Source organism: Camelus bactrianus, chromosome 9 (assembly GCF_048773025.1).
Source record: "Camelus bactrianus isolate YW-2024 breed Bactrian camel chromosome 9, ASM4877302v1, whole genome shotgun sequence".
In the NCBI taxonomy this organism is placed as follows: Eukaryota; Metazoa; Chordata; class Mammalia; order Artiodactyla; family Camelidae; genus Camelus; species Camelus bactrianus.
This window is the reverse complement of record NC_133547.1, coordinates 54,396,295-54,419,794: the sequence shown is the minus strand read 5'-3', so window position 1 is coordinate 54,419,794 and position 23,500 is coordinate 54,396,295. Positions and strand designations below refer to the sequence as shown.

Genomic DNA, 23,500 nt, shown 5'->3' with positions numbered 1-23,500 from the left:
GGGGAAACCTCGTCATTCCCTTTATTCATATTATACTGTTATTAATAAGATTAAAATTAATACAGCTATTAATCTGGCCTTGGATTAACTAAGTGTGCATCCCTCCTCCCCCTACCCACAGCGCCTACTTTCCCATCACGTTAGGCTCAAAATTCAATTATAAAATGCAAAAGTTGGGGAGAAATAGCCTATATATTTTACAACTTGGTTCCCTTAAATATCTACTTAACTGATGCATATAAGTGATTTTTTATAAATCATTACTTCATACATTGGGAAGGTGGCATTTTTGGACAACACTTCTAAAGCCAAAGGTAGAGGTACTTGACAAGGAGACAGAATTGGCTGTGGGTTGGTGGCTTGGGGAGTAGGGCAATGGATAAAAGCAGTGATTATATTATTCTGACTACTTTTGTACATATTGAAAAATTCCCCATAACAGCCATCTCTGGGAATCCTGTCTGCTTTCCAGGTAGTGAGCATTAAGCTAAAATACCTTTGATTAGCTCACAGGAAACATCCTGACCAGGCCCACCTGTAAATGACTGCTGGAAGGAAAAAACTAACACATCCTCTCCAAGATGCTGACCGGAACCAGGAAATGTTTGACTTGACTCCCTCCCCTTTCAGTATAACGGAAGCCTGAATTCCCACTCAGGCAAAATGGTTCTTCGGGACACTAGTCTACTACCATTTTCTTGGTTTGCTGGCTTTCCAAGTAAAGTCATTATTCCTTGCCTCACCTCCAAAAAAAAAAAAAAAATCCCCATAATAAAAATGTATTTTAATCGCTGAAAAGATATATGACCCTTCCTACCATTATCATGCAAATCAAGTAAGATTTGTATGTAAAAACTGAAAAACTGAAAAACTGTGGGCAAATCGGTCACACAAGATTGTGGTAGTTTGCAGTGAGAAAAACCAGTGGTAATCAGGCACGAGAGCTCTCCCTCGACTCAAGTGCTTTCCTGGGGAGAAATGAAGGGTACTCACACTCAAAAATCTACCATACCCAGAAGCACAGGCAAGTGAGTTTCTCAGCCTTGCCAGAGCCCTGCGAGGTAAAGATTGTTATTATCCCCTTAGAGATGAAGTTCAGAAGGGGTCAGTAATTTTCCGTGAGGTCAGAAGGCAGGAAGCAGTAGTCGAACCCAGATTCAAGTCACCAGACACTTTTCGCTCTTCCTACAATCCAGTGATCTTTACCCCTGCTCCTCACCTGCAGATGTTGCGACACTAAATACAGGAAGAAAAATCCTATAAAAGACAGTGCCAAAACACCCTTGGGATTGATTTGGAACCTACTGCTTAGTCTCAGTGCACTGGAGCCTCAATATACTTTGAAAATATCAATATGCGCCAAATTCATGATGCTGAACGTCTGGAAATCTCATCCCACTCATCTGTCTTTTTGATGGTGGTTTCCAGATAACACAGCAGAAAAACGTGGAGGGAGAAATAAATGCGCCTTTTCTTTCCTTCCCTACGACTTCACATTTTCTGTCCCCAGGTAAGCAATATAACCAGAGGCAGCAGCATCTCTCTCTCTGAAAGTGCTGCGTATAAAAAAGATGATCTGCTCTTCGCTCCTCCACGAGGCCCCAAAGGAAAAGACTGTACTGTTTGCTCTATTAACCCTAAGCATTGGATAAATAACCCATTATTTTAGGATATAACAGTAGATAGGGATGTTGTTGGCCTTGGTTGAGAGGGAGGAATCACTGTGCTTGATTATATATATTTTCCTCTGTATACGATCTTTCTTCTGCTAAGTGGCCCCAGCTTGCTTATTGTTAAACATTTTCACCACCCCCCATTCCCCTCCAATGACTTTCAGTTGCACAAACAAAAGAAGCCACCTACAGGCTTCCAGTCAGGGTGTGATTTAGGAGGAAACCAATACTAATACGCACTCTATAATTCTGACTGAAGATTTTCAATCATGTTGGAGATGGAATTCCACGCGGCAGCGCACTGAATAACTCCCTGGGTTTGATCGATTGCAAGGGAGGCTTGAACAGTTGTTGCCAGAGGCACAGCAGTAAAGGAATAATTTGGGCTTAGTCGCCCAGGACTAATTTCTTTTGCTTAACGGAATCAAATTATGAGGTGAACTAAATATTAAAAAAGTTTCCCACCTCTGGACTCTAAGACTAGGGCTCCTTTGACAGCTGATCCTCTTTCTGCCATTTTGATAATGAAATGAAAGGCCTGGAGCAGCCAGCCCTGATGAGATGGCATGACCACCACTGTCAAGGTGGTCTGGGCTGCCAGGCTGGTCTGGGGTGGCATGACCATCACTGTCAAGGTGGTTGAAATACTCTTTTTCACACACTTTCTTGACCCTGGAGGCCGTCAGCTACTCTGTGGTGTTACGTATCTTTGGGTTTGCATGATTCTGTGCAAAAGAAGATGCCCACGTTAGACCTTAGTGATCTTCAGGTCTGAGCCATGGCATTTGAGATGCTATTCTTGACATCATCATTTAGTTTTCAACCCTTCCAGGGACTGGGACACTCACTGCCAATGAGACAGTCTCTCCTGTACGTCAGTTTCTTCATTAAATAGCTATTTCTCTGCTTCATAAAATACAGTGGGTCTATCTTTAGCTTTTGATCATTCAACTGTGAATTCCATGAGGTCAGGAGCCAATCTGTTCTTTTTAAGAGTTAGCAATGATTGTTCTTTCCTCGTTTTACATGCACCATGCCAAGTGCACTGCATGCATGTTATGTCACTTCATCTTCATAAAGACCTTTTCCTAATACTATACTCATGTAAAAGCTGAGGAAACTGAGACCTAAAGAATTAGACTAATATTCCCAGGCTTGGTAGGTTCCCCTGTCGTACACTCTTATATAACTCCATGTCTTCTCTGTAGAACTTATCTCGTGTGTAATGAATGAATCATTTGTACCTGGACTCAGCCTCCCTAGATTCACATCCTGGCCCAGCTACTCTCTGGCTATATGACTCTGGGCATATGCTTTGCTCTCTCTTCACCTCAGTTTAAATGTCTGTAAAATCTATGATCATTTATCTGTAACATGGGGCTCTTATGGAACCCATCTCATAGGAGGCTTTGGCTGCTATTTGTTGAGTGTGGGTAAAAGAGAAATGCTAAACTAGAAAGAAAATAAAACAGTAGAATCAATTATAAAAGTATACATAAACCAACACATACATAGATGAAAGCCATTAATGTATTGAGAATTCACTGTGATCACAGCAATTTGAATATTGCTCTTGAAAGTCACAGTACAAGCAGCTAACATCAAATAGCAGAGTGGTTCAATTTAACTAGCACTTGGCAGCTCATGTAAGCTATTAACATTAGTTTAGTTTGTATTTCCTTTGAATAATGATATGCTATGAAAAAACTTAGCATATGATTATAACCACTTTAAAGGGAAGACTGCTCTTTTTCTTTTTTTTTTTTTTTTTTTTTGCATGGTGTCTGGCTACGTAAACCACTGATAAAAAGAACACGGTATTCAGCCATGCCTCATCTAATCAGGAGGTAAAATATGTGACGCCCTTAGGACAATGCCTCCATATAATATGTGTGCAGTAAATGTTAGCTGCTGTTCCTCATGCCTGGTGGCATTCTCCTATTTCACTCTAAGCCTCGCTGCTCTTGTTCAGTCCCCTGCACTTAGATTTACATGGCTTCTCTGGTGAACCACGTTTCACAACCAATGCAATTGGTAATCCAGTGTTAACCTTTGAGGCAAATACCACAGTGAACTAGTGTGGCAGGGAATTTATATGAGGAGGTACAAAACAAAGGAGGTAGATTTTACTCCTAGCCCTGTCCCTTTGACCTTCCAAGTTCCAAAACAGGGACATTCAATGAAAGGTTGAATCAGTAATATGACCTTCCGACAATAACATTCCACAGTGTGTGAAGTGATGCATGTTGTGTATTTATGCTCAAGAAGAGGAGGAGAGAACCTGGCTTCCATGGCTGCTGGGAAGTTTGCACTGATGGGCTTCACAGCATCCACAGATGCCTTGAAATTGGGAGGCAGGGGATGGTGTGCATATTTGAGGATTTTGTGGGAATTTTTATCCCCTGGGAAGGAATCTATTATTTTTATCAGATCCTTAAGAGTATTTGAGAAATGTCTCAAAGAAGATTAAGAAAACTCCAGTAACCACGTGCTTCCCTATGTCCAGATTGGGGACCGTGTCATGGCATTTGTCAACTACAATGCCTGGGCCGAGGTGGTCTGCACACCAGTGGAATTTGTCTACAAGATCCCAGATGACATGAGCTTCTCCGAGGCTGCTGCATTCCCCATGAACTTCGTCACGGCCTACATGATGCTCTTTGAAGTCGCCAACCTCCGAGAAGGGATGTCTGTGCTCGTACATTCGGCTGGCGGTGGTGTGGTAAGTGGGCTGCTTGGAAGTCCTCCTCCCCAAGGTCAGCATGGGGGAAAGTGGAATGACACCCAGGTGATGGTGAGATTCCTGTATGAACTATGTCCATGAGTGTTGATCTCTACGGTTCTGGTGAAGCTCACACAGATGGCAGAGTTCATACAGATGATTGCGTTGGGGGTACGGTGATGGAGTCTCTGGAGTTTGGAAAGGTCTCCAAGATGGCATGTTAGGACTGTGTGTGTCTCAGAGATGGTTTCTGTAGAGAAGCATTCTCAGTCTTGGTGTCACAATGAACTGTTATGTCAATCATTGAGATGTCTCATAAGGCGTGTACTCCTATTACCCAAAATACCAAAATGGTGGATGATTTATTTTTCAATAAGTTGTCACGAATTCATGATAGTTCCCATAGTAATGACACCCTTATTCGTGTTCTGATATATTTTTCTTGAGTGGGACAGAGGTAGATGGAGATTGTACTAGCACAGTGGGAACTACACTTTAACCGAAGTACACTCATGAGAGCGGTTGCATATGCGAGTGTCATCTGTAAGGTGTTTCTTTGACAAGGGGGAAATAATAGAAATTAAAATTGCTGCTCTAGAGTTCAGGGACAGCAGAGATTTCTTCGGTGACTTGGATGAGTCTCGGCACCAGTCACTCATACAAATTGCACACCTGTCCCATGGCAAGCACTCCATCCCCATCATGGTCCACTGGGGCTGGAGTAGAACTCTAATCTTTGAGAGTGAGAGATATTACTTATTAATTCAACAGTTATATATTGAATATATACTACGTCTCAGACTCTACGGGGATAGAGAGTAAAAAGAGAAGGTCCAGATACACCAGCTAGTAGGGCGTGAGAGGTTCTTGGCGTTGGTGATTCTGTGGTTTGATGAACTCAGAGGTGAGCTCTGAGGTTGGGTATTTCTTGAAGATGTTTTCCCTGGAGGGTCTGCTCACACTGAGTTTTTTGTTTTTTTTTTTTTTCCCGTCTTGGCTTTCTACAGTGATCACCTCCCTATGTAGCATAAAGCACATTTCTGGTTTTCCTTTCCAAGAAGACAAACTCCAATAGACAAATGTGAAGGCAAAAACACGAAACTTAAGTGATGCCTTAAGAGGAGTATCTTCAATCACTTTAGCAAATTTGCCAATGTCCTTTGACCATGAGTAAAGATATAATAAAAGCTAAACACCCCTTAGAAAAGAAACGGATTTCAGTGCCAGTGAATCTACTGACAGCAAGCAGGCCATTAAGAATGCTGGCATTTATGAGCTTGGTGTGCTTCGCATACAAAGCATTAGAGACTTGTTTCATATTATCAACATAAGCGCCAGACTTTACAGCGGTACTTAACTCAGTTCTGCCGAGAGTCTGTGTTTAAACATTGGCACTGACGACATTTCATTTCATGTTTTGATTTTTTTTTTTTCATTTGAGTTTGTTCTTGGAACAAAGAGAAATGTATCAGGGACCTGTGTCTCACAAGAAGGAAAAAAGTCTTGGGAAATAGCAAAAGTTCTTACCACGCCTTATTCTGGGCTTACAGACAATACGACAATAGTAACTAAAATGTGAAACAGACAAAGGAACTGGGGAAAAGGGACAATAAGGGTAGTTAAAGATGTTGGTGCATATAATGCAGGCTGTGATGTCCTAAAGCTTCACTCAAGAATCTTGCTTCCTAAGAGTGAGTTGTGCAAAGAGAGAAAAACAATCAGCCACGTGAGCTTGTGTTCATTTGATGGAAATAAACCAGTTACTAGGGAAACCATGACTAGTACTGGGTTTTCAGACCAGAGGAATATTTCTCTGTGGTTTCACATAAGAAATGTATACTGACATGCAATGAAAATCCATCAACAAAATGGTTATAATAAATGTAACTACTTCTGTGATGCTTTTTCTTACGGTATGCTCCTCATGTAGTCTAGTAGCACCAAAGAAAACCAAAATTTAGTGACAGCAAATATTCTGGGGCCAAAGGATGTGGTCTGGCTTATCCATGAACAGTTTAAGGTGCGGTTAGACTGCCCAGCTCTCAGGGGAGTGGGTCCCCTTCAATAGCGTTTTTCCCAACCAAGATTTGATAGGTAGTGATGTCCAGCACTGAGTTCAAGGTTACTGTTAGAGGAAAGAATTGTGGCCAAGTGCATATCCATGTGTGTGAACACTCAACCAAGCTGGAGTGGAGTTGACACTGTCTTACAAAAACCAAGAAGTTCTAAGGAGAGCACAGACCATCTCACCACCCCACAGTGGGAAGACCAGCAAGTCACCCCCAGGGAGGACAAAGAACTAGATTCTTCCCAAGAAGACAACTCACCACTGCGCTCATGGAGGGAGCTCCCCGGGGAGTATTGTTTTTATGCATTATCTGTGACACCCTGGAGAGGAACGGAGGTGCTTCCCATCCCTGTTGGACAGAGCTGGTCAGTGCAGCCACTGACTGCATGGCTGCTGCCACAGGCAGGACAGTGCCCCCCACCCCCGCCCAAACATCCATGTCCTATTCTCTTACACGGCAAATGGAATTGGGGCAGATGTGATTCAGGAAAGGACCTTGAGATGGAGGGACCCTCCAGGCTTATCTGGGTGGGTTCAGTGTACTCACAAGGGTCCTGAAAGACGGAAGAGGTAGAAGGGGATTTAAAGATGAGACACTGCTGGCTTTGACAATGGAGGAAGAGACCCTGAGCTGAGGGATATGGGAAGTCTCTAGATGCTGAAAGAGACAAGGAAATGGATTCTCCCCTAGAGCTTCCAGAAGGAATGCAGTCCTGCTAAAACCCAGATTTTGGCCTAGTGAAACCCATTTCGGCCTTCTGATCTCCAGCCCTGTAATCTAATCAGTTGTTATTGGTTTGGTTTGTTTGTTTTTAGCCACTGACTTGGTGGTAATTTATCACAGCACAACAGGGAATGAATACAGCCTCTTTCTCTGGGCTGCCTCCCTTGTCACTGTGGAGAGACCACAGAGACTTGAAGAAAACCCAAGCAGCAAGTAGTGGAACTAGGACTCCTACCCTAATCTGGCTGATTCTAATCCTGTTCTGTTTCCACTTGACAACCCAGAATATTGAGAGGACCCAAATCCTTCCTTCTTTCATTTATTCATTCAGTTAACAAATACTTGTTCAACTTCTACCCAGTGCTAACTATAGATATTTCAAAGAGCCAGAAGACTGGGCCTGGGGACATGTTTCCTAATTTGATGATACTGAGATGACAGAGAAGGTTTAACCTAATTAGGATAAAGTTTCCTAAAGTGAGTTGATATAAAATGTGCAGTTCTAACAGCACTAAGACTTCTGTCTGATTTTTATCAAAGGCTGTGATGGGGAGTTTGCTGACAGAAAGTGAGACATGCCAGCCTACACTGTAATTTGGAAGGACACTTTAATACAGTGTAGGAAAATAATTCGATCCAGAGCAAGTCACTTTGTCATTAGAGTGGCCCAAGTATCTACACTGTTCTGTCGCATCTTTGAAGGTGTTGATTTCCTCCAAAACCAGATGGTCTAAGAAGATAACGCCCCTAATCAAATCTTTAGAACCTGGTTGAAAATGGGCTTACAATACCTCAAAGGAAAAGTAACAAAATAAGCCACCAAGTGGGGTTCATGTTAGGAACTTCAAGAGAGAATTTTGCTGCCAATCCCATACACAAGCTGCCATGACTTTGAGCATCTCAGTTGAGGATATGCTCAACTTCAGGACAGTAACTCAACTGTTACTGTCTGCTTATTTTCTTCTACCTCTGCCATTTGATGCTTTCTGGTTTTTAAAGTCCTTTTACCTTTTTCATCATCTCATCGGAAAAGACTGAAGAGCAGCCTGAGACGGGCCACAGATCTTGGAAAGGAAAGCAGAACTTAGCTTTCAGACAGTTAAATTCGTAGAAATTCTGTTGATTCTGGATGGGGAATTGCCCAGTGTCATTCAAATCACTTCAAAGGAGAAAGCACAGAAGGGCGGGCCAGAAAATATAGGCGAGGCATTATGAGCTCCCCACCTGTATATGAGGGCTCATGTGCTGGGGGTCCTCCCTGAAAGACCGATCAGCCGTACATCATTCTAACATGAGACTGTGAGAGCACAGGGGGAGTAGGAATCCCCAGTGTGGTGGAGGGTTTGGACATACTGGATAGTCATTCCATTTCAGCAGAAAAGACATGACCATCTGCAAAATCACTATAGAATATTTTGTTGAAAACAAAACCACTGTTGATCACGAAAGGCACCAACATCTACCCAGCAATCCCCAAATCGTGGTTAACTCTTCTTCAACATGCCACAAGTTTGAAATCCTGTGATGCGTTCCTGCCACATAACAAGCTCAGTAAACGTCTGAGCATCGAAAAGCCATCGCCAGCCATTTTCCTATGTTCTAGGAAAGTTATTTCCTGAGCTAAGGAGGACCCTGTCATTTCGTTAATCTCAGGGAAAAAAAAAAAACAAAACACCATGCCTAGTGATCTTGTAAATTTCCATCTAGTAAGCAATCTTTGGCACTCTAGCTCACCCCATCCCTCATTCTGAATATTGTTCCCAGATTTTTCTGTCTGCATCCGGCATGCATTATTAATTGAACGAGGCCCCCTTTTCGAGACCATGTGTCTGCCTCACCTGTCCCCAACTCCATCATCCCACAGTCCAGCTATGCTCAGTCCATATCCTTCAGCACCCCAACCAGCAGGACCATGTGTGAGATCTCAGAACGGGAAGAAAACAGACACCAACTTGTACTGCACACTATCACACTGGCTGTGTACTGGACTCTGAACACTTAGTTCATCTAGCCCTCAGAACCACCCTCCCCACTGGGTAGTACGTGGCAGTAGAGGGTTCAGATGGTGAGCCCTAGAGCCAGACTCCCTGGGCAATCCCAGCTCTGCCTTCCCAACCTCTCTAAGACTCCCTTTGTACAGTGATACTAGGGCCAGCCTCAGGTGGCACTTGTGAACTTGAGCAGTGCTTGCACATGATCAACACCCAGTGAAATGCAGCTATTATAATTTCCCAGACTCAGAGTTTCTTTGTTGTTTCCAAAGCTGCAAAATAAATTAGTCAGAAGGATCAAATCTGAACTCCAAATCTGGGACCAGGAACTCTCAATCCAGTGCTCTTGGCACTGCCCCACTGCAGTGGCCTCAGGAACGTCTGCCCCTCCCCTCCAGTCTTCTGCCTGCCCCACCCTGTGCCCTGGATAAGCGGGTCTTCACTGTGGCAAGACCGCCTGGCCCCCAGGGGCTTACAACAATAGGAAGCAGAACCTCTGAAAATTTAAAGAGAACAAAGTGCCCCTGTCATATCCTTCATGAATAATCAAAGGGATGAGGATTAACTGCAGCTTGGCATCAGCAGGATGGACTGTGGCCTGGGGACCCACTGGAATGATTCACACCCTCATTCTGTAACTGCTGACCCTGAGAATCAGGTCCTCACCCTCCTAAATGTCAAAGATGCTGCAGAGACGGGTCATGGAGCAAAGTCCCACCTCCCTGCTTCCAGAAGCCAGTGATGCTGGCAGCCAGTGCCTGGGCTCCTCACAAGTTAGCAGTAGGCCGTAGGTTAAGAAAAGATGTATCAAAAAACATTTCTTCCAAGCTAGGTCATGTCTGCAAAAGCCTCACTTGATCTTTACTCTAGTTGCTTTTAACTCCTTTACAGTAAATCATGATTGATCCAAAGAAACTATCTGTATTATAAATATTATAAAGGTTAAATCTGGCCTCTGAGACAGGATTCATCCATTCAATATTAGTTGACTATATATATATATGTATCAGTTCATGAGGGAATACTGGAGATTGAGTCCAGTAATTTCCATATACTATCTGTGAGGTAGATACTATTACATCTCTATTTTAACAGAGGAAGCTGAGACATGTGTTACTTTCCCTCTCTGTGAGACAGAGAGGGAAAGTAACTTGCTTCAAGACACACAGCTATGAAGAAGAAGAGCTGGCCTGTCAACTTGGATCTCTTTGAACATAGCACCCATGATTTTAAGAACTGGGAGGCTGTGCTGAGAGAAGATTTTCTTCTGCTTAGAATGAGCTGGAATGGATTCCACTTCAAGGGTTGGCTGGTGGACTTCCTTCCCCAGGAGCTGAGGACAACCCAGGGTTGCCCAGGAGAGCTGAGGTATCTTCAGGAGGAGGGGAGCATCTTCCATTGACATGACCAACCTTTCAAAGAGTCAGGCAGATTTAGTGCTGGAGCGTCCCTTGACGTTAACTATCAAGCTGGAAATAAGCCCCAGGCTGCCACGTCTGTGAAGGCAGGGATGGTGCGATCTTGACATCCCTGTATTCTTAACACGGAGCCCAGTGCCCAGCATATGGGGTTGCTTGATAAGTATTTATAGAGGGAATGAAGGTAGGGGCCAAAGGCAGTATTTAAGTTCTTTTCGGATACTATATGGAACTTAAGGGCCCAGATTCCAAAGTCTGAGCTGGTTCTCGTCCTAGCTTCTCTGGCTTCCAGGTAAGACACCTTGAACAAGTACTTTAACTTCCTTGGACCTTGTTTCTTCATCTGTAAAAATGGGTATCATACCTGTCTCATAGTTTCTGTATGGCACTTTAAAAGAGGACTATGTAATGGGCTTAGCATGCTGGCTGGCATATAGAAAACTCAAGTGTCAGCTGCTATTATTACTATTCCTGTTATCACCATGTTATTATTATCACCATGTTATTATTATCACTATCTGGCTAGAAAAATATTACTCAGTGCTACTCTGGCACTTACAGTCAGAAGGAAGAGAGCAGCAAATGGGACAGTCAACTGGCAGCTGGTTGCTGAAACTTGGAGCAAGGAGCAGATAAAGCCTATCTCAGCATCCTTTGTTTATCTTCCCTGACAGGTGGCTGCACAGTGGTCTCATGAATTAGTGGGATTGTCATACAAGCCCCTTGTCAAACATCACTTTACTCTAACACGTAAGACATAATTAGACTTTAAGAAAAATTTATCCATAGTTCTAGCCCTTGGACACACGCCAAGAACTCCAAACACTCTGACTAGTCTTCGCCAAGTTTATATAACCCCAGGGACCCATCCACTTCCCCAGCGACAAACTTGAAAAGCCACAGTTGCTTTTCAGAATATTATTGACCATATTAAGATGAAAAATTAGTTCATCTAGGGAAGAGTGAGATGTGTAGCAAGAAGCAGCCTCGTCTGTTCTCATGGATGCCCACCAGGCTGTCAGCCGTGGTCCTGGCTACTCCACCCCCAAGGCTGGTCATTGGTCACTCTGATCATGACCATCCTGCAGCTCACTCCCTGAGAAACTCAACAGGATCCCTCATCCATCCCGTTGGAAATGCGCTCAGGCTTCTCAACTGTATGCCTGGATACAGTGATGAAATTTGAACCCCACCTTTCCTCACACAAGCTGGAGTCCTTCTCCCACCCCACCCCTCATTCTTCCCACCAGCTCCCACCAAACTTAGTCATAAATTCCCTCCCTCCCCACCCCAGCCCATCTGTGTCTCATCTCTCTTTTCCTGGCTCTCTTTCTATCTCTTTGTCTATCTGTTTGTTTCTCTGTGTGTATCTCTATTTCTTGCTTCTTTCTTTCTCTTTCTCTTTGTTTCTGTCCCTTTTCTTCCTTCTCTCTTTCGTTCTTTCCTTCCTTCCTTTTCTTTTTTCTCTTTCCTTCCTTCCTTCCTTCTTCCTTCCTTCCTTTCTCTTTTTCTCCCTCTCCCTCCCTGTTCCTTCATCTGGTATAAGCCCTGGGGATAGATAACTGTGTTACTCTGGGTATTTCAGAGTGAGCAACTTAGGCCTGAGCCCACCATCCTGAAGCCTGCAGTCTCGTGGATATAATACACATTTCCCAGAGACACATGAACCATCCATGGCAGTGGTGATAGGTACTACGGGGAGGAACAAAAGGTCTGTGACTGTTGAACACGGGACCTAAGCACCTGGTCTAGGGGATCAGAGAAGACTGTGCTTAGGAACTAAACTGGTTTTTAAGGATGAGGACGAGATGCAGAGGTGAAAAGAGTACAGGGAGGAGGGATAGGAGTTTATAAGGGGCAAAAATGTTGGAATCTGGGTATGTCCAAGAAACTGACCAGAGTGTGGCAAGAGAGGAGAACAGAGAAAGAAGGGACAGGGAGTGACTGGCAGATAAATGATCACATGGCAGCCGTGTTGACAGTTTTATCCTTACCCTTATCCTAAAAGCCATGGGACTCATAAGAGTGTTTTGAGCAGAGACTGAACTCCTGGTTGACATTTTTAAAAGATCCTGTGTTGCTGGAGGGTGAAAGGTTGGAGTGGGTCATTGTGGAAGGCAGGTGATTGAGAGGTGGCTGCTTTCCAGACTGTCCTTCAACTTCTCTCATTAGAGGAATTAGAGGAAGGGCTGTACCCAGAGATTCAGGCTTCCAGGACTCTATCCTTCAGTCTGCCAGCATCACCGTGTAACCCTGGACAAGCCCTTTCGCATCTTGTGCCTCCTGTTTTTCTGTAAAGTGGGTAGATCCAATTTTGCATCTGTGAAATAAGGTAGACCAGATGTTTCTCATGTAAAATGAGCTGGACTCAGTCATTCTTCAGTAAAATGAAACAGACCACATGGTTTCTAAGGCCCTGTCCACCCTCACTGGCAATCCTGCCTTTTCCTGTGATGCTGCCAGTCTTCACCTCTCAGGTGAAAACTTCCTCGCCTGTCACCCTCCTCACCAGCACCAGCTCCCCTAACTCCTCGCTCCCACCATGATCCCCTTCTTTCAGTTCTTAGAGTCAGAGAAACAGTTAACTGTTGTTAGGCGCTCAGTCTTTGGAAGAGACTTCCTGAGTCTGAATACCGATTTCCATGACTCATTACTCAGCTGTGCTTTAGTTTCCTCCCGTATAGGGCAGTCATCATACTTACCTCGTGGTATTTGGGAGGCCTGAATGAACCGATGTGTGTAAAACATTTAAACAATGCCTCAACCTAGTAAGTACTTTAAAATGTTACCTAATAAACCTGTAGTGGATGCTGGGGTCTGCCAGCTAGAATACCCTTTAGGACTGAGGTACTCATTTCCCCTAGCTGCCAGGAGCACTGGCTACTGATGACTCCTGCCTGTATCCCTCTCCAGTCACTGCCCTCACGGCAAGGGAGCTGCCTCACTCAAGGTTGCTGCCCCTTGCTGGGGAGGCCCACATCTAATTACTGTTGGGTGCAGGAACCCAAGAAGCCCAGTCCCCTTGCCTCCATGGAAATGACTCTGAAGCCCAGCTTTGGAACTCCTTGTAGGACTGGTTAAAACATCGCTTCCAGCTGCACCCCAGCTCAGTTTTTCAGTCTGCCCAATCCTGCTTCCCTCCCTCCTTTGCAGGTGCTGTTTCCAAGAGTCCTACCTATTAAACACCCTGCATGCAGGTCTCCACTCAGAGTCCTTTTCCAGAGAATCTGGCCTACAACAATTATTGTGATGTCCATTATGATTGTTGGTGTCCTGTCTGTAGCCCATGGAAACCTGCTTGCCTGCCTGGCCCATTGGGTGAATTCCCAATGACAGCCTTCATTTAGACCTTGTTTCGCAGCCCTGTGCCCACTGAGCTCAGGAAGCTTATCTTCTTCTTTCTGAGAATCCTTCCTGCTGTCTAGAACCCCAAAGAAGCTAATAAATGCTAGTGGGTTGAATAAGTGGGTAGACAAGGGAGCTGGTGAACACTTGTTTCTTCCTAAACCATTTGGGCTCCTCTTGATATTAATAAGCCCAAGATACATGCCAGCCAAAACATCACAATAACTTCACAATATGGCCCTGAGCTGGGTCAAATGGGCCCTGGGCTTTTAGTCTCCTGTGGTAGGATTTGCTGGCAGTATCAAGAAGAGAGAAGTAAAGTTATTCTGGGCTCAGCTTAAAGAAGAGAAGCTCAAATAAAAGATGAAAGGTTTATTTCTCTTTATTTGGGCCAGCTAGTTAACCTCTCGGGATCATGGTTTCTTCATCTTCATAATGAGGATGAAAATGTTGAGAGGAGTATTCAGTGAGTTAATTCATAGAAAGCAGTGATTTCCAAAGTGTGGACCACTAGCATCACCTGAGAACTGTTAGAAATGCAAGTTTTTGGCTCCCACCCTAGGCCTACTTTGAAATTAGAAATTCTCAGATGGGGGTCAGGAGTCTGTGTTTTAACAAGTCCACCGGGAGGCTCAAATCCATGGTTAAGTTTGCGATGCAGTGATACAGAGAACATATACTCAGAAGAAGTTCACTAGGAATTAGATAGCACTGTCATTGCATGATTGTGCTTTGGAATGGGTAATACACGTGAAATCTAACACATTGAGGACTGTATTAGTATTCATTTCAATCCATGGTATTAGGATATGCTAGTTTATGTTCATTACGGCACAGAGGTCTAGAGTCGTTGAAGTCCGACCAACCTGTATATGCATCCCAGCTTCAACTTACTGGATGATCTCAATCTCTCTAAGTCTCAATTTCCTTGTGTGTAAAACTGGCCTAATAGCACCACCCTCCTAAGATGGTTGTGCAGTTAACAAGCTAACAGAATCCTTAGTATAATGCCAGCTCCAAGTGAGAGTGCAGTAAATGGTACCTGTGATTATGTCCAAATCATGCCCTACCTCAGAGAGAAGAGGTAATGGAATAATTACCTTGTACACATGTTAGTGTTTACTGATAAAAGCAGACATGCAACCCAGCTTATTGTGTGGGGAGGAAGGTAAGCAGGAAAGTCCTCATAAAGTGGTACCCATCTGTGTCACACTGGATAGAACGATCTTCAAAATCTCACATCCGCAGACTCTTCCATTTTTGAGCTTTTCTGATGCCCAGCCTCTCTGGTTGCTTGCCCAGCTGGCTGGTGGAAGGGCTGACTAACTGATGGAGGAGGAAGTTCGCAGTGAGAGAATGTCAGTAACACACTTCCGTGTACAATGACAAGAAAAACCAAAGCAGAAGGAACAGGTGGACAGTGAGGATGCTTTTGGTGCTCCTCGCTTTGATTTCTTATTCTGTGTCCATAAAATCTGTCTGTCATTTATGTCCTGTTTCTCAGCCCGAAGCAGGCATTCAGTTTTGCGTGCCGGCAGAAAATGCATGGACAGGAAGTTCTGACCAGATGCACAGCCACTTAGGAAAGAATACATTTACTCGGGTGGGAGTAGAGGGCAGAGGTTAGGGCTCTGGTCTTGGCAGACATGGGTTCAAATCCTGGCCCTGTTATGTGCGGATTGTGTGACCTGAGGCACGTTTCTTAACTTCTCCAAGTCTCATTTTTCTTCTTTGTTAAATGAGAAAACTCATTTGATAGAGACAAGGTGTCAATACAGCACACGGTACCCACTTAGCTATTTTTAATTGTACTATTGGAAAGGATGCTAGACTGTCCAGCATGGATTTGAGGAGGAAGTTATTCAGATTACATAAGCATACTTGTTCTTGCACTTTTTTCTGCCCTGTCCACCCTCAGGTTAAATTGGGGTTACAAGAACTCCAGTTTCAAACCTGGAGCGAGGTATATGGATCTGAAAGTTAATGCCCTTGTGCACAACAATGACCCATTTCCTCCAGCATTTCTAAATGCTCATCTGTAGCTCTGACACCAGTTGGAGCATCCCTTTGTGTTCCCTCCTTGATGATCGATTGCACATGACACCAATGGTGGTCTTGGGGCAGTGGAGGGACACACTGCTGCCTCCAGTTCTCTCTCATGAACGTCTAGACCACAGTCAAGCTGTGTCAGGGGTCCACAGATGCCCTGGATGTCAGAGAGCTGACAGCAAGTTCTATCAGGCTGTCAGCCTGTCTTCCGAACACCTTGGTTTTTAGAGCTGGGGCTTCATTGTTTCTGACAAGAGGAGGAAGGCGGAAGACTTCTTTGGAGACTGGAGAGCCTGGAGGCTACTTCCTAGGGAGGTGACAGTCCTGGGCTCAGCATGATGTTGGGATGCACTGTCAAAATAAGAGTCCCAACTTATGCAAGGACAAGTCTGCATATTTTCAGAAAGCCGTAGTGGTACCCAAGACCATCCATCAGGGGAAGCTACCAAGGGCTTTCAAAATCAGGCTGGTTGCTCTTTCCCAATAGGAAACTTTGAAAACTCTTTCCAGGGCTGAATGAACCCGAGGGACCACTGAAATAGAGCCATGTATACAGGTGCCCACTCAGTCCTTGGCCTTGGACAGCGCATGGATTAGGCAGTCTTTGCCTTGCAAGGACTCCTTGTTCTCTGGAGGAGATGGATAAGCACCTAGACATGGGAACTAGAGTATGGAGCCTGCGCTCATAGAAGCAATGGAAGGAATTTGGGAGAAAGAGCGGTTAACTCTTCATGGAAAAGGGATGATATGGGAGCAGAATTCTTAAGGATAAAGAGGAGTTTCCCAGGCTGCCAGGAAAGATGGCACAAAAGCCCAAGGAAAGTATGCAGCTGCGAGTACTGGGTAGGTGGCGACCAGCGAGAATGGTAGGCAGGGCTCTGCACGAGGGCCCTGATCTGTCTGTGATGTTGGCTTCACAAGAGTCTTCCCCTCTCTCCTCTCAGCACTACTATTTGAATTTTATTCATAACTCTTTGAATGGATAAACTGATGGGTGGATGAGAGCCAAGATAATATCTAGTAGCAGTTTTTTTAAATTGTAAAATTGCAATTTTTCAAATTTTGTGAATTTTAAATACATACTTATTATTTATATGTGTGTGTATTTCAGCACAGGAATGTATGTTTTGATTTTTTTAAAAACATGCTGCCGAGGACCTTGCACTCATTATTTTGTATTTATAGCAACTCTATACAGTCTAGACCATCATTATCAGCCCATTATGAGATTTAGGACATCAAGGTTTATGGAAGTGAAGTCTGTTATCCAAAACCACGGGGTTGACCAAGATGGAGACGGAATTCACACTCAGATGGATCCTTCTCAAAGCCTGTGTTGTAAGCCACTAAGGCAGGTCAGAAACGAGGAAGGAGACAGCAGGTACAGGTCTCCCCATCTGCTCCTAGTTTCTGCCTACTCACCTATTTTTGGACAAGTGAGGCGACCTTGCTACAAGCTGTCTTTTTCGACAGTACCTGGGGTCACTCTGGCCTCTGAGAAGCCAGGTGGGCCGTGGGAAGGCAGGGCGAGGGGGCAGTATGCTCCCCGCCAGCTTAGAGGGGTGGGCACGTCACTTCTCCTCTCTGGAGCCCCAACAGAAGGTCAGTCGCAATAGAGTTGCTAGATTGGCAAAATACAGACTTTATCTAGCAAACCTTACTTCCCAGGGGCCCCCGAGTTCTCCCACAAGAGTTCTAAACCTTCCAGGGCATTAATTACACCAATGAGGCTGAAATCCTGGATTTGAGGTGATTAAGAGTAGCGTCCAGACAGGAATGCATTAAGGAGGGCAAATATTTTAAGCCCTAAGAAAGGCGGCTGAAAGGCGCCCTGTACTCTAGAGTCCATCCCCGTGATGAGAAAGTGGCCACGTGCTCAATGCCAGGACCCGGACCCCCCTCCCCAGGGCCAAGCAGACGCCAGTCTGACTCCCTGCTGCTCAGAGCTCTTCCCCAGCCCCCTAGCATGGACATATAATGGGACCCTGAAGCCTGGGCTATGGAGTGGGACAACAGAGGAGGCGAGACCTCCTCTGGCGGAAAGCACATGAGGCAGATGGGGGACCCTATTCATTCACCTAACAGACCCTTAGTGAGCACTTACCATGTGCCAAGCAGCATGCTAGGTGTCTAGAATGCAATGGCAAATAAGGAGGTAGGCACATTGCCAAAGATCAAACAAATATCTATCCCTATTTTATGTATTTACAGACATGCATATATATCTGTATATGTATATATATCATATATAATAAATATATGGAAAGGATCAAGATGCCATCACAGAGAACAGACAGGAAGACACATGGCAGACTGAATCATCAAAGATGACCTCGCTGAGTGGGTGACATTTAAGCAGAGACAAGGTGGCAATTACATGAAAAGCAAGAAAGAAGCACGTTGCAGGCCTTAGGAATCAGCACACACCCCAGGGAGGAACTGCTGATGGTATTAAGTCATTGGAATAGGATTATTCCCTTGTCTAATCACAGGGTTGGCTTGCCGAGATCTAGCCTGTTACCCACCAGGCTTTGTGGCAGACACCTTGGCTGCCCAGCCATGCACCCCCATCCCTAAGATCAGTGCACGGTCCCAGTTCACAGCCGGTAGATCCCTGTGGCTCTCCACCTGAGGTCACTTTCTGGTTGGCAACTTGGCCTTGCTTGGGGCAGGCTGAAAGTGTCTGGGAGTTCATGCCCCTAAGAGCATCCTCAACAAGTGAGGGACAGAGGTTGAGGGATAAATACCAGCGCTTCCCCCATCCTTAATGGGAGAATTATGAGGTGTGTTCTACATGGTCTCTCAGAAGGTCCTCGCTAGAGATGAGCTACAGGAGGTCACTGGGGTAAACCACTTCATAGACTTCCCTCCCCACCACCCCACCACCAACTGCCCCACCAGCCACCATCATACTTCATCTTACTTCCTGGAATCAATTTCCAAATAAATCACGTGCACAGATATTTTCATCTTGGGGTCTTCGTTTGGAGAAACCCTCTGAACAAGGCATTCATGATCAGCCAAAGATTAACTCAAGCACCCCTCCCCACCAGCTCCTGCCCACCAACATCTTCATCTCCAGCCATGCTCGTCTGTCCCTCTTCCCCTGTCAACCACGCACATTTCAACCTGACAGTATGCTCGCTGCCCTTATTTCTCCGCCTGGCAAATTCCTATTCATCATTTAAACATCACTTTCCTTTGGAAGCCTTCCTTGTTCTTCCAGCTCTACGCCCTCAACAGTGTATTACAGATAACACCTTCACCAGAGTGCATCCATCCATCCATCCAACAGATATGTATCACTGACCTCCATATGCTGGGCACTAGCATGCTGCAGTTGTCCACGGGTCTTCCTGTCTAGATTTGAGCTCAGAGTGGGTTTTAGGCACCTCTCTGCTTCCAAAGCATAGAGCAGGGTCCAGGTGGAGTGGATGCTTGACAATTGTTTGATCAAATTAAACTGATGAACCTCATCTGTTCCAGGCAGACAGCATCTGCTTAATGAAAATGAGGTTCTTAATTACACAGAGAAGGATAAATTTATGAAGCACAAGGAATTATAAATGAGTATGTTCTCAGCATGCAAACTACATGTAGACACAGTTTCATTACTTAAAAGAGTTTGTAAGCTACTGAGCCAGGGACCACGTTTGATTTCCCAACACCAAAATGTATTCTTCAAAGCAGAAACAGTCCTCAGTTATCACTCTGGACCACAGAGTCTGGAATTCCTGCTGTGCCTCCCAGATCTTCTCTATAGAACTATACAAAGCTGTCTGATCTTATAATTTTATACTAGCAGGGGTGCCATATAAAATACAGGGTGTAACCTATCTATTGGCAATGTCTCCTAAGGATTAAAATAATCAAGGAGTTAGCCAAACAGTCGGCCAGTCTGTATTCAAACACTGAGCATCTACAGTTTGTCCAACAACGTGCTAGACACAAAATATGCAGTAGCAGATAAAACAGACTTTGACTCTGCCATCTGAAACTTACAGCCAAAGATCTACGTACAAAGATGTTCACTGAAACATGGCTTATAATAATACAGCATTATAATTTCCTATGGGATAGAGGTTGGTTGAAAGGAATTACAGTATATCACACAACAGACTATCCCTCAACCATTCAAAATAATGATGTGAAGGGATTTTTCGTGGCCCATGCACATGCTCTTCATATAAGCTTAGAAAGAAAAACAGTAATAATTAGGGTACGCAGTGGTCTTCAGTGTGATTACAATTCTTCAGACAACCAAATATTGATCAATACAAGTTGGAAAACTACTGGAACAAAATGAGCCAAATTATGTGGAGTATTTACCTCTGAGATATGGCATGATGACTGACATTTTTATCATTTTCTCTGTTTTCCAAATTTCATTCTTTACAAGGACATCAACATGTGTTGCTTGCATAATAATACTTTATTAAAAAGAGCTTAGTAGAAATCAGAGTAGATCCTTCAACTGTGAAGCGTGGTATTTCATCCTCTTGTGTATCTGGAGAGCTTACTAGCATGTTTAGTTTGTGCTAGGCTTGGGGAAAGAATAGCTTCAATTTTGCCAAAAGCTTTCTGGGAATGAGGGAGCAGACAGGAAAGCCCGGAGCTGTGAGTGGTTTATCTTGATGAGCTCTTTTGTTGACTGCAACCTATAACTATTTAGTGGCCAAAAGCAGGGTGTGGGGGAGACAAAAGCCAAACTAGCCCTTGGTCTCTCTGTTCCCCATGCTTCTCACAGGCAAACCTGCAGTCTTTGAATCAGGCTGCCCTGATGCTTTGCCAGCAACACACCTCCAACCTTGGCAGTGATGGACCCCTGTGTACACTTGAATTTTGCCCCAACTGAGGATACATATCCTTCCTGGCCATCAGAGTGTGGGCCCGAGAGCTCTAAAATGCATCACAGCATGCAGTACAAGTTGCAGGGAGGGAAAGGAGCAGCTTACATTGAAGCTGTTGCCCACAGAAGACTACCTATTTATTGAGCCACGCAGGAAATTTGTCTTATGCATACCAGTAAAAAGAGCCTGTTAATCCCCAACCCCTAATTAACAGACACACATTACTATCTCTAAAATCGATATACAACAAGGACCTACTTTACAGCACAGTAGGTCAATTTCTTGTAATAACCTATAAGGGAAAAGAATCTGAAAAGAAAGAAAGATATATATATGTATGTATATGCATAAATGAATCACTTTGCTGTACACCTGAAACTAACATTGTAAATCAACTACACTTCAATAAAATTAATCAATTAATTATTTTTTTTAAAAAGAGCCTGATCGGAGCACTAAGGGGTTGTGAAATCAAGTGGAAAAACCAAGGAGACAGCAGAATGACTGTCTTCACTTTCAGAGATATTGAACAATATGAGATGTGGCTATACTGTGGTTGTGAAGACCTCTGCAATTCTCTCGACGTTTTTAGGGTTATCTTGGTCTTTTTGATCCACTCAAGTGTGCCACTCGAAATTCTGTGACATCAAAGTAGGCTGCGAACACAGAAATATCTAGAACCACCTGCGCTCAAGTGGAGGCAGGTGGTCCCACAGTGCCACCTTTAAGAGGACCTTCATCCTTCAGGCCATTGTCCACTGGACCATCACCCCATCTGCCAAAGGGAAGAGTTGAAGGGACTGAGCATGATGAGGCTGGAAAAAAGGAGATTCAGGATGCCAGAGCCACATAACAACAAGGAGTATGAGACACATGAGTCTGTTTTTTCGTGTGCCATGCCTTCTAGGAGCAAAATCTACAGGGGGTGACCCACCACACAATAGAAACAAGACCTTTAGGACCATTAGAGCTACCTCCAAATAGAAGCTGGAAGGTAATTGTTCTCCATGTCTAGCTCACAAGTTTTCACCCTGGAAGTATACAGGAGTGGCTCCTACACTAGGTAGGAGATTAAAATAGATGATTGGAGCAGATTTTTAGGTCTTAGGAATCTCCAAGGCTATGCTTTCAAAGCTCCTCCGGCGGCCCTCTTCTTGTCCCACCATTTGTCATCGCCTGGTCAGAGATCTGGCTGCAGGAACAGGAGTCAAAATCCTTAACTATCCCACTAGCTGGTGCCAGGCAGGATGCTCAGCCCTTTATAGGGTCACCTCCTTCACTCCTCACTCCCACCTCGAGGAGGGCACTGTTACCACACACGCATGTGAGATGAAGGTTCTGAGTGCTCACAGGACCTGCCCAATTCCAGGTGGCTAGTCAGTGTAGTCAGGGGTGGCCCACAGGCCATCTGTGTCCAGGACCTGCCACTTAGGATTTCTAGAACCTGGCAGAGTGTGTGGCACAAAGTGTGCATGGAGCACACTGATTCATGTGCACGGCATTGATTTATGTCCACTGCACACCCATTTTCACTGAACAGAACAATAAATAAGTATGTAAAATAAATGAGACAGTGAAAAGGATACCATGAATGGAACATGGCATTCCCTTACTGAGATGTGTCAAAGAAGGAAAAAAAAAAAGTGAAGAGATTTTCATTCATTCATTCATTCCCACATTTCATGAACACCTGCATGCCTGTTGCTATGCAGGGGCTCCAGATGAAGAGGTGATTCAAGGCACAGTGTTGGACCTGGTGGTGTCAGTGTTTAAGTAAGGGAGGTGGCTGATAAAGAAGATTAAGAGTGAAATAACTTTCCACTTGATGCATTTATGAAGAAGTCAGTTAATTGGAAGGTTTGTTGTTAATATGAAATGGCAGGACAGAGCTCTGGGAAGTGAGTTGCTCTTTCGAGAGGGCAAGTCTGAAAGGTAGAAAAGGTCCAGCAGACAGGGCTCAACATCCCCATGGGAATTCCTATCTGGAGATACTGCACTTTCGTTCCCTGAAGGACTGAATCTTAAAGGTCCTCTCACCCAGAAGCATCCAATGCCACCTTCCAGTGGTGATGGGCCCTGCACCGCCGCCCCATTCAGAACCTCGGCCGAGGGAGTTGAAGGTGCAGAAAGAGTCCGGAGGTCTGATCCCTGAGGGCTGGCAGGGGACAGCAGGGACTTCACGCCCAGGGCAGGGGCTTTCCTATGAAGGTGTTGCTCGTATCAGAAGGGGCTGAAACCAGGGTCAGCGCTTGGTCCTGTCAAGAGGCCTGGTTAATGAGGCGCCGTCAGGGGACAAGGACACTCAGAAAAAGGCACGAAGGCAGATGGCTGAGTTGTGAAAACCATCATCCCAAGCAAGGGCACTTACTTCCGGCCAGGCTCTGTTACACATGGGTTTCACAAATCTTTGTGGTTAGGATGCAGAGAAGATGGATGGAAGTAGAGGAAGTGAGCTTTGACTGCCTAACCCCACTTTATGCTTGATCCTGTGCACAGCTTTCTCTGTCTATTTAGCACATACACATGGGTATCTTTATCCCCACTTTAGAGATCAGGCTGTCAGCTCAGAATAATTGGACCACGGTCCCTCAGGTGATGAGTGGTAGATCAAGGGTCAAAATCCAAGTCTCACAGATACCTACACCTTTGCCCTCCTCTCC

The 23,500-nt window shown here is 44.7% G+C and overlaps 1 protein-coding gene and 1 non-coding gene across 2 annotated transcripts in view; one reads left to right on the top strand and one right to left on the bottom strand.

Moving 5' to 3' along the window:
* The window catches only part of VAT1L (vesicle amine transport 1 like), a 125,701-nt gene that overhangs the window by 25,232 nt on the left and 76,969 nt on the right, over positions 1 to 23,500 (top strand). The window contains exon 3 of the mRNA XM_010967441.3: positions 4,180 to 4,395. Coding sequence (XP_010965743.2) covers positions 4,180 to 4,395 — 216 coding nt within the window. The remainder of the gene's footprint in view (positions 1 to 4,179; positions 4,396 to 23,500) is intronic.
* LOC123612685 (small nucleolar RNA SNORA15) lies at positions 3,342 to 3,504 on the bottom strand. Its single transcript, XR_006719974.2, has one exon. It is a non-coding gene; the product is annotated as a small nucleolar RNA SNORA15 (small nucleolar RNA).